The 14,999-nt window shown below is 34.7% G+C and overlaps 2 protein-coding genes across 6 annotated transcripts in view; one reads left to right on the top strand and one right to left on the bottom strand.

Moving 5' to 3' along the window:
- LOC123322947 (serine/threonine-protein kinase tricornered) overlaps positions 1-14,999 on the top strand; it is a 208,491-nt gene that overhangs the window by 133,872 nt on the left and 59,620 nt on the right. Inside the window, exon 1 of one of the 5 annotated variants that reach the window (XM_044911039.1) lies at positions 10,292-10,580. The exons of the other annotated variants lie outside the window; for them this stretch is intronic. Coding sequence (XP_044766974.1) covers positions 10,502-10,580 — 79 coding nt within the window. The 5' untranslated portion in view covers positions 10,292-10,501. Of the gene's footprint in view, positions 1-10,291; positions 10,581-14,999 lie in introns of those variants that run through there. 5 annotated transcript variants of the gene reach the window in all.
- Positions 1,956-3,394, bottom strand: LOC123322948. The gene is made up of 5 exons (XM_044911046.1): positions 3,181-3,394; positions 2,757-3,118; positions 2,600-2,701; positions 2,203-2,549; positions 1,956-2,146 (listed from the first exon to the last, which is right to left on the bottom strand). The coding sequence occupies exons 1-5, from the start codon at positions 3,192-3,194 to the stop codon at positions 1,979-1,981; spliced, it is 993 nt and encodes a 330-aa protein (XP_044766981.1). The 5' UTR covers positions 3,195-3,394; the 3' UTR covers positions 1,956-1,978.

Raw genomic sequence — 14,999 nt, 5'->3', positions numbered from 1 at the left:
TGTGCCGAATTGCCCGATCTGATATTTTTGTGGTTATCCTACAATTACTCTCCTTGCAAAAACTTTTCCCTCTTGATCTCCATGGAAAAATAATAGGTTTTTCTGTAACGGGAAAATTTTTTATTTTATCTCTGTTGACAGGTAAAAAATATCACTTTTTGAATTTTGAACTCTCTTCCTCGGTGAAAAAAGTGAGTACTTTTTACCCTGATAAATACACTCATAAGTAAAAGTAGATATTTAATTTTAGAATATTTCATTATACAAAAGTTACAGGGTGGGCAAATTTCAATGTTTTAGCACTCCAGCTTTTGAACCAGAGACAGACAAAATCTGATACCCATTCTGAGAAACTAACAAGAGCAGTAGTCATTTTTGGCCACCTTCTTTTGTTTTCTAGTTATAAGCGAAAATTGGAAAAATGGCGATATCGAAATAAATTTATATCTCCTCTAGTACTGAAGGAGCTCTGAAATTAAAACATTATACAGGCACTTTTTCACGTAGAACCCAATGGCGTGCTCAATGGAATTTTCAATAACGAAGCTATGACCCAAAGTTATGTTTTTTTAAATGGGAACACTAGATGTCAGCTAGTGTTTCCTATTTAAAAAAACATACCTTTGGGTCATAACTTCGTAATTGAAAATCCTGTTAAAAAGGCGAGCACGCCTATGGATTCTACGTGAAAAAGTGCCTGTATAATGTTTTAATTTCAGAGCTCTATCATCAGTATTAGCGGAAATTCAAATTTATTTCGATATCGCTATTTTTCCAATTTTCGCTTATAACTCGAAAACAAGGGAAGGTGGCCAAAAATGACTACTACTCTGGTTAGTTTCTCAGAAAAAGAGAACGCATCAGATTTTGTCTACTCCTCTGGTTTGAAAGCTGTAGTGCTAAAACATAGCATACGTTAATTCTCTCAAAGAATCCCAAAATCCTAGCCAATCAGGGCAAAGCTATCTCGTTTGTCGTTTTCCCTACGCAATGCACCCGATATTGACGTGTGTGAATCGAAAAACGAATGTTGTGTTATGAATTGACAGCTTTCAGCTGATAGCTTAACCTACAAAGAAAGATATTTGCTACAAAGCTCAGCTTGTAATAATATTAGTCAGAGTCTCTGATATTAGTGTTCTGTTTTGTAATCCACTGATTAATATGAAGTATATTATTCAAACATGGATTAAAAATAATAATATTGGAAGTATAGTATTGTACAAATTTCTCCGTTAGTTCCTCATGTGGATGAATATGAATATTCTTTGATTGTTAAGGTGGTGCGAAACTTTACACTTTGTTTAAATATGATATAAAATTTGGTTAATATTAAAATGTAATAAAAATACGGAATTGGCAGTGGACGGTAAACTTCATAATTACCTAAATTTATTATGCCATTTTAGTTAATATTAAAAAGATATTGAAAATTGTATCCACTTCAAGGAAGCTGTTTGCTTTGAATACTAAAACAAAACTATAAATTTAAGTCATATTCAAAATTGATTAGAAAAAAATAACTAATGTTATCAGACAATTTGATGTCTATTTAAAATAAGGATTAACTTTCTAGGGATATTTTTCTACTGAACTCGTAGGCAATATGACTTCATAATTGCTTCTTCAATTTTTTTTTATCAAAAACTTTGAAGAATTGGCTTACAAAAAGAGATACACAAATTTTCTCACTCAAATCTTTTCAAAGATGCTCTTGAAAATGAAATTGGCAGGACATAGGGAATAACGGAAACATCCAGGTTAAAAAGTTATCATTCTTTATTTTCTACAATGATCAATAGAATATCCAAGAAGTACGAGTCAATTACATTTACTTGTTTCACAAAACAGAAATCTGCATAACTCATGGGAAGCAACAGTGCATGTACTATAGCATTATTCTCCAAGGTTGCATTCACAAACTTACTACAAGAGTAGTTATAAATGTGAATATTCCATCACCAACATTCATAATATTCTACTTTTTGTTAGGATAATATAATTGCTTTTCTATTTTCCTTTTTTCTACTCTTTGGGTTTTTTTGGCTTGAGAACTATTATAAGTTTTATTGATAATCTCTACCATCTTATAAAATTCTTCATCATCCAATGATTTTAATTTCAGGAATGTATCTTTCAATACAGTCTACAAAAATTTTAATGCACAGGATATTCCCATCACCAATTTTCTACCCAACTTACCTCACGCTTGGTACTAGGATCAATGGAAACAGTATTTTGAGATTCTGTGTTTTCATCTTGACTGTTCAATTCTTCCACTTTTAAGGCTGTTGCTGTCATAAAATCTGCATGTCGCTGTTTGTTTATATTGAATTTTCGAATGATATATGAGAGATCTCCTCTTGTTAAAATATTCATTCTTTCTAATTTTCCTTCATTGATGAACCTTGCATCTTCAAGAACGCTTTCCTTAGTTACTCCGGCAACAAGTTTGTTTGCGAGCATTTCCTGCTGAGTATTGGAGAGACGTTTAGATTGAAGTTCAACATTATGACCAACATGTGTCTCGATATATTTAACCGCTACTCCTGAAAAAAAATTAATGAACGAATGTGATGTGATACTATAAAAATGTTACCAGAACTGTTAATTTTAACAGAAATTCTTGATGGACATAATCCAGATATCTTAATGCTGCCTCCCTTCTTCATATTTCGTTGGCTACACTGACTCACATATTCTAAAAATAATATATTTAAATTTCATGATTGTCATTTGGCTCTTCGAACACTAACCTATAGTATTACTACGATTGCAGTTATAATAAATATATTCTTCAGCAGAATTAGTTTTAACTGCTCGTTCTAAAATATAATCTACATTCCTGTTGGAAAGAGATCTCCAAGCCTCAAAATCTTCCTTGTTTTCAAAATGATGGCTAGACTGTTGGATTACCAAAGAATGCATCTGCTCCAAATGATCTATCAAATGTTCGTGGGATCCAAATGATATTTTATCCTCGTCAGAGCAAAGTGGGCATTTAACATGCTTTGTTTTTTTTCCTCCAAGTGCTTGGTTATGCATTTTTTTCAGGTGCCGATTTTTGTTCGACACACTGGAAAATTGTTTTCCACATAGGTGACAAACGAGGTGTTCACTTAAAACATAAAAACAAATAGAACATAAGCAACAAAAAAAAATATATAACTTCGAACTTACTTTTGCTGGTCCATGTTTGATGTTGTTCACTTGAAATTCAGCAATCAAAATTGCTTTGTCCAGACGATTGGTAACTAAATGTCACAATTTGTGTTTTTGCGAATTACAATAATTATTTCAACGTTATTCAATAACCACTCTGAATTCAGAAGAATAGCAGAGAATCAGAATCAGTCTCTGAGAATAATACATAGACTTAATAAAGCATAATATATTATTATGTCTATGGAATCAAAGATTATAGAGTTCTCTATAATCTTTGTATGGAATAATACGAAAATAATCACAAGAGCGCCGAGAGAGCGGGAAAATATTTGTTGACATAGAAAGAGACAACTGTCTTCTGTTCTTTCAATCTGTTAGCTTTGCCCTGATTGGCGTGGAGTTTGGGATTCTTTGAGAGAATTAACGTATGCTCTAAAACATCGAAACCACCCTTTACAGGGTGGGCAAAATTGGTGATACCTGAACTACAACTTTTTAACCCAACGAGATAGAAAAAATGAATGTCTTTCTTTGAGAAACTTAAAATGCCATCAACTGCATTCCTCTATCTTCTTTTGTTTTTGAGTTATAAGCCAAAATTTAAATTTGGGAGATTTCAACTTTGGTCATTATCTCCGTTTCTGTTTGTGCTAGGATGTTGAAATGAAGACACAATACAGACACTTTTTTGATAGCAATCCAGTGGCGTACTATGATTTTTTTCCACAGCTTTTTTTGCTGAGCTATAACATAAAGTTGTGCTTTTTCTTATGAAAAAAGTAGTTTAAAATGACTTAGAAAGAATCGCCGTTTTTTTACCGTTTCAGAATTATATAATACATCACCCTCAGTCTTTTTAAGTCATATTGAACTACTGTTTTCATAAGAAAAAATACATCTTTATGTTATAGAATATACCTGTTGAAAAAAATCATAGTACGCCACTGGATTGCTATCAAAACAGTGTCTATAATGTTTTCATTTCAACATCCTAGCTTAAACAGAAACGGAGATAATGACCTAAGTTGAAATCTTAATATTGACCTATAACTCGAAAACAAAAGAAGATAGAGTAATGCAGTTGATGGCATTATTAGTTTCTCGAAAAAAGACGACCGTAATGTGCCATGCATTTTCCTCTATCTCGTTGGGTTGAAAAAGTTGTAATTCAGGTATCACCAATTTTGCACATCCTGTACATTCAGTGTGCTATTTATAGTTTTCCAAATATGTACTTCGTATATTGTTTCAGATTCAATTAGACTTTTCTGAAAAAATTTTGTCTTTTCTTTCAGGGTATAGTTATTAGGATTTTTAATCATTTTTTATAGTACTTATCTTGCTTCTTCATTTTATTGAGGATATTTTGGTTGAACCAGTTTTTGTTATCTACAAATTTTATGTGTTTTGTTGAAGTACATATATTTTTAATGATATCCATTAGGTCGGAAAATTTTTCTAACCTCTCCAGCCTGTCTCTTAAATAGTTGTGAAGTTCGTTGTAATCCTTAAATCTACATGTTTTCATTTGCGTCTTTTTTGATGTTTTAGGCTCGGTTTTTGGTGTTTTGAATGAGCAATAAATCTTATGATGAGATATAGGGACATCAATTGTTTTCATTATGAAATTTATTTGATTTGAACTAATTATGTGGTCTATAACAGTCTGCTGTAGTTTGTCGGGTAAATTTCAATTACTTTTAATATTTTGTAAGACAAAATCATTCATTTAAAAAATATCTTTATAATCATTTATTTGTCTATTATTTTCAAGAATATTCAAATTAATGTCGCCTTTAATTATAATTTTGTTTTTATTGGACACTTATTGCTCCAATAAATTCTCGAACATAAGCGAGAATAATAACTGATTTTCATCTGGTATAATCACATCTGCCTTGTGGTTCTATGTATATCGACTGCACGGTTCAGCAGCCCCCAATCGACCATTTAATGCCGACCTCAAGATTTCGGCGACCGGAATCGTTACGGTGTTGTGGAATTGCTCAAAAAATCCGATTTTCCTCGGATAACGCGCCTTTAATCAATTTCGCCTCGGCGGGGGCTAGGTGGATCTGACGGGGCGGAAAACAACAACAGCACAGGAATAAAAAGTTGATCTTCACGGGAAAAAGGAAATAGAATGTGTTCCATTTCTCGTTAGGCGGGATTTTCATTCGAAAATTTTATGTGCGCGATAAAATTTTCATCGCTGACGATTTTATGCTCGTCGCGTCAATAGGAGATTTATTAAATTTCGTCTGGCAATATGTAAAAGGGGCTGTATATTAGGTGTTCCATTTTGTAGGTTTTTCAGTTCCATACAATATTTCCAATGACGTTAAATGATTTTTGAGATATTCATGGTTTCTTCTGGTTCCCCGCATTCACAACTAGGGCTCCCAACAGAATTCCACCGGAAAATATTATTGCAGTGTCCTTGACCTCTGCCTATACTATTCAGAATATACCATATTTTCCTGGGAAGATCAAAACTAGGAACTCTATTCGAGGAATCAGTAACTAATTCTTTGTTGAAAATAGTGCATCTATTCCATTCAGACTGCCAAATTAATGTTCTTGCCCTTTACATCCGAATTGAGGAAAGAGTTGGGCCATAAGGCCTATCGCAGACATGCAATTTTTAGTTTTGCAACTGTTTAGTTGCAGAATTGAGTACAATGCATTTATATGGGGCCGCGCAGACATGCAACTGAAAAGTTTTGCGATCGAATAGTTTCAGCCTCGACACAAAAATCGATTTCAAGCGAATAACCCGTAATAACCGCGGTTATTGCTGGTTTTGTCCTTGGTTATGTCCCTTCACAACTTCTAACCTCACTTCAATAACCAGAAGTTAAACCCAGCACTCGGTTGCGTTCACAAACTTACTCAGAGCAAGCTCTGAGCAGTGTTGCCAATGGTAATTTACGGAATAATCCGAAATATCTGACAAAAAATCCGAAAAAAATCCGCTCGTTCATCGAACAATTAAATAATTAAGAAAACAGATAACACAATTTTCTTTTCTCAATATTCCAATCATTTTTTCAATGTGAAAAATCTTCACTAGCCTTTTTGAGCTGCGAATATGTGTGGTAGCTGAATTTTGTTCCAGTAACGAATACGTTATTTATTTCGTTACCTAAACATAAACAAAGTAAAAACAACAACAAAGTAAAGTTGATTAAACAACCTAAATTTTAAAAAAATTTGTAATAGTTCCTGTAATCTGTTTATGTAGATATCGATATAAGTTTGTTCTAGCCACATAGTCATCCACGTATTGATGTTTTTTTGATTTCTTTTATCATTGTAGCCCGAGGAAGGCGAAATATAAAGCCGAAACGTCGCTCTAGGAATCCAAAGTGTTTTCATCCAGTTCCTTAAACCGAGAAGTTATCAATTACTAAATTCTGGAAGGAACGAGAACTATCCACAAACATAAACAAACACTTTTTCAAAAATCCCCATCGATCCCGCTTGTACAGTTTTTTATTTGAGGTCAAAGCTCGCACATTTTTGTAAACCTCAAGAATTTTTGCAGATCGTACAATTCTTTACAAAAAAATATTCTATTCGTGAGAAAGTCGTATTTCAAATTACATGCTCACATTTTCGCTCCTTGTAGTGTACTTAACGTTTTTTTTAACGTGGTTTCTCCAGTTCCCAATAGGAATATTCCACGAAGCCTCTACTATTGATTTGAATTATTCAATCATCTAGTGGCCAAAGCCTCAATAATTGATTTGAATAATTCAATTCCTTCAGATATTCTTTGAAACTGTATAACATAAAAAAAATCCGAAAATATCCGAAATATTTTTAAATCCGAAAAAAATCCGCGAGAGCTAGAAAAATCCGCAATTCGGATAAAAATCCGCCGATTGGCAACACTGGCTCTGAGTAAGCTCTGATTACCCGAAGCGTTCACAAACGTACTTTTAGTTCCTCTCATGCTCTCTGAGCATGACCGTACTCATACTCTACTCTCGGAGTAAGTTTATGAACACACCCCTCGAGTGTGGTTATCTCCGGTTATCTGCGGTCCAAAATGATGATGTTGAAGGGCTAGTTCATAACGTCACGATATTATAACCAATAATGACCAAAAGCGCTTGAATGCAGTTGGTCATTATTGGTTATTGTTGGTATTTACCAATGTTGACCAGGTTATTCGCTTGAAATCGATTAAACTAAACGATTGCGTATGCGTGAGCACTCGAACCGCTTGCAATAAAACTGTTGCGCAACTATCGCGAAACTGAAAAGTTGCGTGTCTGCGGCAGGCCTAAGGGTTTACACGACTTCAGTATGGAAATCATATTTTGTGGAATATAGGATAGAATTGGAAATGAGTCGGGAAAGGAGTGAAATGTATTCCAAGAATTCATAACTGCAGTCTGCAGAACTGGTAACCTGGTTTAGATTTTATACTTTCAGTACTAATTCTCATATACAGGGTGAGTCTTTGTCACGTACAAATATTTTAACAGTAGATTCTTGAGGTCAAAAGAAACACTCTTTTCCTATTACATTTTTTCCGATTCGGACCTAATATTATAAAAAGATATAGTCATTTCAAGTTTTCATAATGAGCTGTGCCAAACATGGAAAAACAAAATTCCTTCAGAATAACTAGCTAAATATTCAGTCAAAGTACCCAATTTTTCGAATTTCACAGCTACTTTTTTATTTCTGAACTTCAAATTACTGGAAAATTATCGCATTATACGAGAAAATATTAGGAATACTTTTATTTTACAAAGCGTTCAAATATTCATTAGATAGCCTCCAACTTAGTTACAAGAAATGGGTTCTTTGAATTTTTGTACGTGATGGTCATAATGAGAAAACTGAAAAACTTGGGCGATATATTGTTTTCGAAAATGATTAATCAAATGAATGAAAAACTATATTCCGAAATTCATTTCATTCGATAAAACCATTTGTGAGGTAGAACTAAAAATATCATTTTTTCATGGGTTTTCAGCAGCCTGTATCTTTTAAAACGAGCTGATTCGGAAGAAATGGGAAAGAAAAAAAGTGTTTCTTTTGACCACAAGAATCTACTGTTGAAATATTTGTACGTGTCAAAGACTCACCCTGTATAGAAAGATCTAACTGTGCATCAATTTTTTGCAACACTACTAACCCAACAATATTCAGCATCTGAAGAAACCTAAGCTAGAGAGTTACTGAAAAATGAGAAAGAATACGGAAATTCTTGGTTCTATTAATTAAAATATTATCTAAGATCTGGAAACTTATAATTTTTTGTTTATAATGGATTTTCATATATCTCCTCATTTCTTCTGTCCTCCATCAAAAGAGGGAATGAAAAAAAAATTAATGTATCAATCATAAAATAATTCGAATTACATATCACAAAACATAATAGTACATACTAGGAATTGTATACAATGCCTGGGTAAAGAATGAAATGGACAAACGCATTCGCATATTATTTCATGCATTGCCTAGAAGACCCAGGCATTGTATAGAATGCCTGAAATATATTCGTACACATTGCCGGTAACATACAGGGTGACAATTTAAAAATTTGCCAGGCCAATCATGTCACGACAAGGATGTTTTCAGAGAAAATGCCGGAACAGGTCAATTTTTATGCAGAGAGGGACATATTTTGAGCAGAATTTTGAGCCGAAATCTCCTCAAACCTAGGTGTAGGTACTATCACCCCTAAATTCTTAATAGGGAATAGGGGGTGGGATTTGCTTCAATTGAAAGATCACTTGTCCCTCTACATAAATACTATGGTTTGCAAAGTTTTATTGATTCCTTGAAGTAGTTACAGGAGGTGACAATTTGAAAACTTGCTAAGCCAATTATGTCTCGACAAGGATGTTTTCAAAGAAAAAGTCGTAACAGGTTAATTTTTAAAGGGAGTGGGGCATATTTTGAGCAAAATTGTAAGCCGAAATCTCCTCAAACCTAGGTGTAGGGACTATCACCCCTAAATTCTTCATAGGGAATAGAGGGTGAGCTAAAAATCAATTGGAAGACAATATGTCCCTATACATAATCTATTGTCTTCCAATTGAGATATAGCTCCCCCTCTATTCCTTATTAAGAATTTAGGGATGAAGACCCCTACACCTAAGATTGAGGAGATTTTGGCTAACAATTCTGCCAGAAACATGTCCCCCTCCGAATAAAAATTGTCCTGTTCTGGCATTTTCTCTGAACTCATCCTTGTCGAGACATAATTGTCAGCCCCTGTGACTACTTCAAGGATTCAATAAAAATTTGCAAACCATAGTATTCATGTAGAGGGTCAAGTGATCTTTCAATTGAGGTATAGCTCACCCCCTATTCCTTATTGAGAATTTAGGGGTGATAGCTCCTACTCCTAGAATTGAGGAGATTTCGGCTTACAATTCTCCTCAAAATATGTCACCCTACGAATAGAAATCGGCCTGTTCCGGCATTTTCTCTGAAATCATCCTTGTCGTGACATAATTGTCCTGGCAAGTTTTCAAATTGTCAGGCCCTGTAACTACTTCAAGGAATCAATAAAAATTTGCAAACCATAGTATTCATGTAGAGGGTCAAGTGATCTTTCAATAGAGGTATAGCTCACCCCCTATTCCTTATTGAGAATTTAGGGGTGATAGCTCCTACTCCTAGAATTGAGGAGATTTCGGCTTACAATTCTGCTCAAAATATGTCACCCTACGAATAGAAATTGACCTGTTCCGGCATTTTCTGAGAAATCATCCTTGTCGTGACATAATTCGACTGGCAAGTTTTCAAATTGTCACCCTGTATACATGATTTTTGATGTGATGGTTTATTTCGAGTTCTACATTCTGACTTTGAAAACACTCCGTATTTCTTCCGCTCAGGAAAAGTAACGCGACTCGATGTCCGCTGAGCTAAAGTGGCCACACTCTTTAACCGTTAACACCTGAACAGATGCCCCTGATTTGCCGTCCCTTGGCCGCCGCCGTCTGGTCTGATAACACGTTGATAACCGATCGGAAATTTAATGAACCGCGGCGTCTATCTTGGACCTGGTCCAGCTGATCCATCTCGTCCAGTATCTCCGAAACCCTGAGACGTACGTACGTCGACCGATTGATCGCTTCTTTCACTAACATACACAACCTTCCTCTGGACTTTAAATTCTTATTGTTTTCGTCTGGCCGCCCCCGACGCACGTTCTACCGAAACCGTTAGGCCGATACCAAAATGACACAATGACACTCGGAATTCCGTCTTGGGGACCCGCGCTAAGCTTAGTCGGGCTTAGTTAATTAACGTGCGCTGTTCTCGGTACCGACTCCCAGATGCGTGAAGTTGACCGGACATTATGTGGTATCCTTGCAAAGTGTTCCTGCAACCTGTCACTAGCCATAAGGAGAACTTCGAGGATTTACGTATAACGAAAGGTGAAGTTCAGTGGTCAAACTGCGAGACTCATTATGTATAATAATAACTGTTGACGTTAACGTTAGAAGTGTTTTAATTTATTTATGTCGTTTGATGCAATTCGTTAAACTTCTAACGGGGTGAGTCTTTGACTCGTACAAATTTTTTAACAGTAGATTCTTGAGTTCAAAAGGACACCTTTTCCGATTCTGCCCTGATAAAAAGATATAACCATTTTCAGTTTTCATAATGAGCTATGCCACCCCTGAAGAAACAAAGTTCCCTCCAGAATAACAAGCTAATTCACACTACATATCTGTGGATTTTTTAAACAGAGTTGCCAAATACGCAATTCTCCGAATATTACATACAATAACTCGAAAACAGCGTATTATACTAAAAATATGAAGAATACTTTTATTTTACAAAACATTCAAATATTCATCAGAAAGCATCCAACTTAGTTTCAACAGGTAGGTTCTTTGAATTTTTGGTATTTTCATGGTACGTAATGGTCATAATGAGAAAAGTGGAAGATCTGGGTTTTCAACAGCCGATTCGGAAGAAATGGGATAGGAAAAAGTATATCTTTTTACCTCAAGAATTTACTATTAAAATATTTTTACGAGTCAAAGACTCACCCTGTATAGGAGGATAAGATTTTTTATGAAATTTTTTCAGTTGCATACATGTACAGGGTAGGCAAATTTCGATGTTTTAGCACTACAGCTTTTAAACCAGAGGAAATAAACAAAATCTGATACCCCATTCTCGTTCTCTTTTTCTGAGAAACTAACAATATTATTAGTCATTTTTGGCCACTTTCTTTTGTTTTCGAGTTATAAGCGAAAATTGGAAAAATGGCGATTTCGAAATACATTTATATCTCCGCTAATACTGATGATATAGCTCTGAAATTAAAACATTTTTGAGTAGAATCCAGTGGCGTGCTTGCCTTTTTAGCAGGATTTTCAATTACGAAGCTATGACCCAAAGTTAAGGTTTTTTTAAATGGGAACACTAGATTTCTGTGCAATTTTTCAAAAGCTTAATTCTTACTGATTTCAAAAATATATAACATCACATGGTTTGTATCAATATAAATAATAGAAAATGGTCAAAAACCTTTTTTCTCAATATTTCTATGGTTTCAACTATTGACGAGCACAGAAAAGTAGAGCTTCCTATAACAAGAGCAGTATCCTTCCAGCAATGTCATTCTTTCTATGCTTTTCACCGATTTCCACAAAATTTGAATCTAGATATATTTCATAAATTTTTAAAATAATGAAAGGACTAATAGAGGGAGACTGTGGTAATCATAAGATGCTACATTTTTCTATTATCATCAAAAGTAGAAACCATAGAAATATTGAGAAAAAAGGTTTTTGACCATTTTTTTTATTTACATTGATACAAACCATATGATGTTATATATTTTTGAAATCAGTAAAAATTAAGCTTTCAAAAAATTGCACAGAAAACTAGTGTTCCCATTTAAAAAAAAAACATAACTTGGGGTCATAGCTTCGTAATTAAAAATCCTGCTAAAAAGACAAGCACGCCACTGGATTCTACTCAAAAAAGTGCCTGTATAATGTTTTAATTCCAGAGCTCTATCATCAGTATTAGCGGAGATATAAATTTATTTCGAAATCGCCATTTTTCCAATTTTCGCTTATAACTCGAAAACAAAAGAAGGTGGCCAAAAATGACTACTTCTCTTGTTAGTTTCTCAGAAAAAGAAAACGAGAATGGGGTATCAGATTTTGTCTATCTCCTCTGATTTAAAAGCTGTAGTGCTGAAACATCGAAATTTGCCCACCCTCTTTGAATGACAGCTTTGTAACTGTAAGAGCAATTTGCAATTGTTAATTGCCTAAACATCCCTCAATATTTTGTTTTCAACTTATAAGTGAAAACTCATTTTTCGGTTCTTCGTACTTTATTTCGTAAAGTAAAGGATGCAGTGGCGTAGTCAAAGATTTTTTACAGTCCGCCACTCCAGCGATATATTTTTTGGAATAAAATCACTAGCCTGTTTTCCATGTTTTCGGATATGTTAACTATCTGAAGTTCAAAAAATACCTTTCGTTTCATTCATTTTAGAACCACTCGAACATAATATAACTTTTTGCTAAGTTTTTTTAGTCTATGATTTCTCCCCTTGTATGACCAGAAGGTGTCAGATTCTTCTCATTATGCAATGAGAAGATACAGCTATACCCTTTATCAATTTAGGGAACATCCTGATGCTACCAAGTTGGGAATAAAGAAATCCCAATGGGAGTGCAGATTATGAATTTTTGATGACATGCAACTGCTAGAAGCAGTTCTTCAAGAACGTCTTTATAAGTTGCATCTCTTTTCTTTTCCTCGTTTTCAGGCCCAGACCGAGCACTTTTTTCAGTTTTTTTTATTTTCCCTCCAGTTCCAAGGTCAGTTTGTGACTCCACAAAAAATCTAATCTTCAATGTACTGGGTGGGCAAAATTCGTTTTCTAGTAAGGGTATCTCGAGAGCTATAGCAGCTAGAAGAAAACGGATGACACATCCTCTAGATCTTTTATCCTGAGTAATCGGAAAACAGAACCGGCCTATCATTTCTAGATTTTGAGTTATGAACAAAAATTGAGAAACTGCCAGTTTCAATAAGGCTGAAGTAGAAATACATAGATGCATAGGTGAAGTGATTCGACAATCGGTATTTCTGATCACACGAGTATTGTATCAACTAAAAATAAATACATATTTAACACTATGGTAACGGCCTTCTACTTATTGTTTTTTTATTCAATAGTGAAACAGAGGTGATGGGCATAATTCGTTATATCGTTATCCACTGAGGGGATCTCAAGAACTATAAAAGCTAGAAGAAAGCGGCTGACATATTTCCGAGACCTTTTTTAGAGAAACAGAGAATGGTTGAAACCGTAGCCTCCTTCGTTTTTGAGTTATTAGCAAAAAATTAGATTTTGACGATTTCGAAAAGTTCTCATAACTTCTTTGTCTTTGAAGTTACAGATCTGAAACTTGAACCTTCTTAGTCACTTTTATACGTAGAAGCTACCGACAAAAGATTTTTTTTTCAATTCAAAAATAACAAATTCAATAAAAGTTTGCATTTAAAAAAACGAAAGTTGGCTTAATGATTCGAAATGAAAAGATATCTCGAGCTCGTCAGTGGATTCTACGTAAAAATGTGCCTGTAGAAGGTTTGAGTTTCAGATCTGTAACTTCGACGACAAAAAAGTTATGAGAACTGTTCGAAATCATCAAAATCTCATTTTTTGCTGATAACTCAAAAACGAAGGATCGTAGGTGGCTACGGTTTTCACCATTCATTGTTCCTATGAAAAAGAGCTCGGAAATGTATCATCCCTGTATAATTCCTTCCTTTCTTGAATTGACAACCAGCCATCAGTCATCATTAACCAAAACACAATGCAAAGATGTTGTCCTCAAATTGCGGAAATTACACCAACAACCACCTTTCGCGGAAACGTTGAGGGAAAATCCAGTCACCTGCGGTTCGACCTCGTTTCGCGATAAAGCAATTAAGCGGGAAATTGTCAGTCAGCATGAAGTCGCTGCGATTCCTGAATGTATGTCAAATGTTTCCGAAAGTTGTTTTCCGTCGTCCTGGAAATTGATTTATATCCCAAGAGAGCCGAGGAAAATTGAATTAAGCCATTTGCCACGCCGAGCTCTGAATTTCCTGGAGCTCTGCTATTGTAGAAAACGAGGTAAAAAAGCTATCGGAGTGTTTTCATTGGCTTGATATGCGTTTTGTTCCTCTTCAATCATTTGGATGGTTTATTACAAATTCTGCGGGCTTGTTATAGTATATAACATTACTAGCAAGGTAAGAGGGTTTTTACTGGCGAATGGAGGATAAGTTACCTCCTTGAGCCAGTAAAACCTGTTACCTTTCGTGTATTATTTTATATTTTATTTGTTTCTCATTTGTAAAAAGGATAGATGAATTCCAAAAAAATCTCAATCGTAAGCTGGAAGCGTTGCCATGAACATTTTTCCTTACATTTGTTTTGGCGAAAGCGAAAATGAATGTACCAAAAGAAATTATTGAGGCAGCCAGCAGTGTAGCTTCAAGTTTATTACCTGCAAAATCAGCTTCAAGGTACGAGCGAGAATACGACGACTTCAAAAAGTGGCAAAACAAAAATAGTGTGATTGGGGTAACTGAAGATGTTTTGTTGGTCTACTTGAATCAACTATCAGCTAGATTCAGCCCTAATACTTTATGGGCAAAATGGTCTATGCTGAAAAGCTGCTTGGAAATTAAAGAAAATGCCCCTGTTCGCAGGTTTGTTTTCCTTAAAAAATTCATTGAAAAATATGACGTTAAGTTGTCATTTGCAGATTTCAAAAGGTAATAGCGTTTCTGAAACGAAAAAATGAGCGTTATACGCCAAAAAA

The sequence above is a fragment of the Coccinella septempunctata genome, chromosome 1, assembly GCF_907165205.1.
Source record: "Coccinella septempunctata chromosome 1, icCocSept1.1, whole genome shotgun sequence".
Lineage (NCBI taxonomy): Eukaryota > Metazoa > Arthropoda > Insecta > Coleoptera > Coccinellidae > Coccinella > Coccinella septempunctata.
Note: the sequence above shows the minus strand (reverse complement) of the source record. Positions and strands in the feature narration are given on the sequence as shown.

Excerpts from the sequence above, each read along its gene's own strand:
- LOC123322948 (XM_044911046.1), bottom strand. Across the intron at positions 2,702-2,756 it reads CAATCGTAGTAATACTATAG|AATATGTGAGTCAGTGTAGC; the intron begins GTTAGTGTTCGA and ends TATTATTTTTAG. Across the intron at positions 2,550-2,599 it reads TGTTAAAATTAACAGTTCTG|GAGTAGCGGTTAAATATATC; the intron begins GTAACATTTTTA and ends ATTTTTTTTCAG.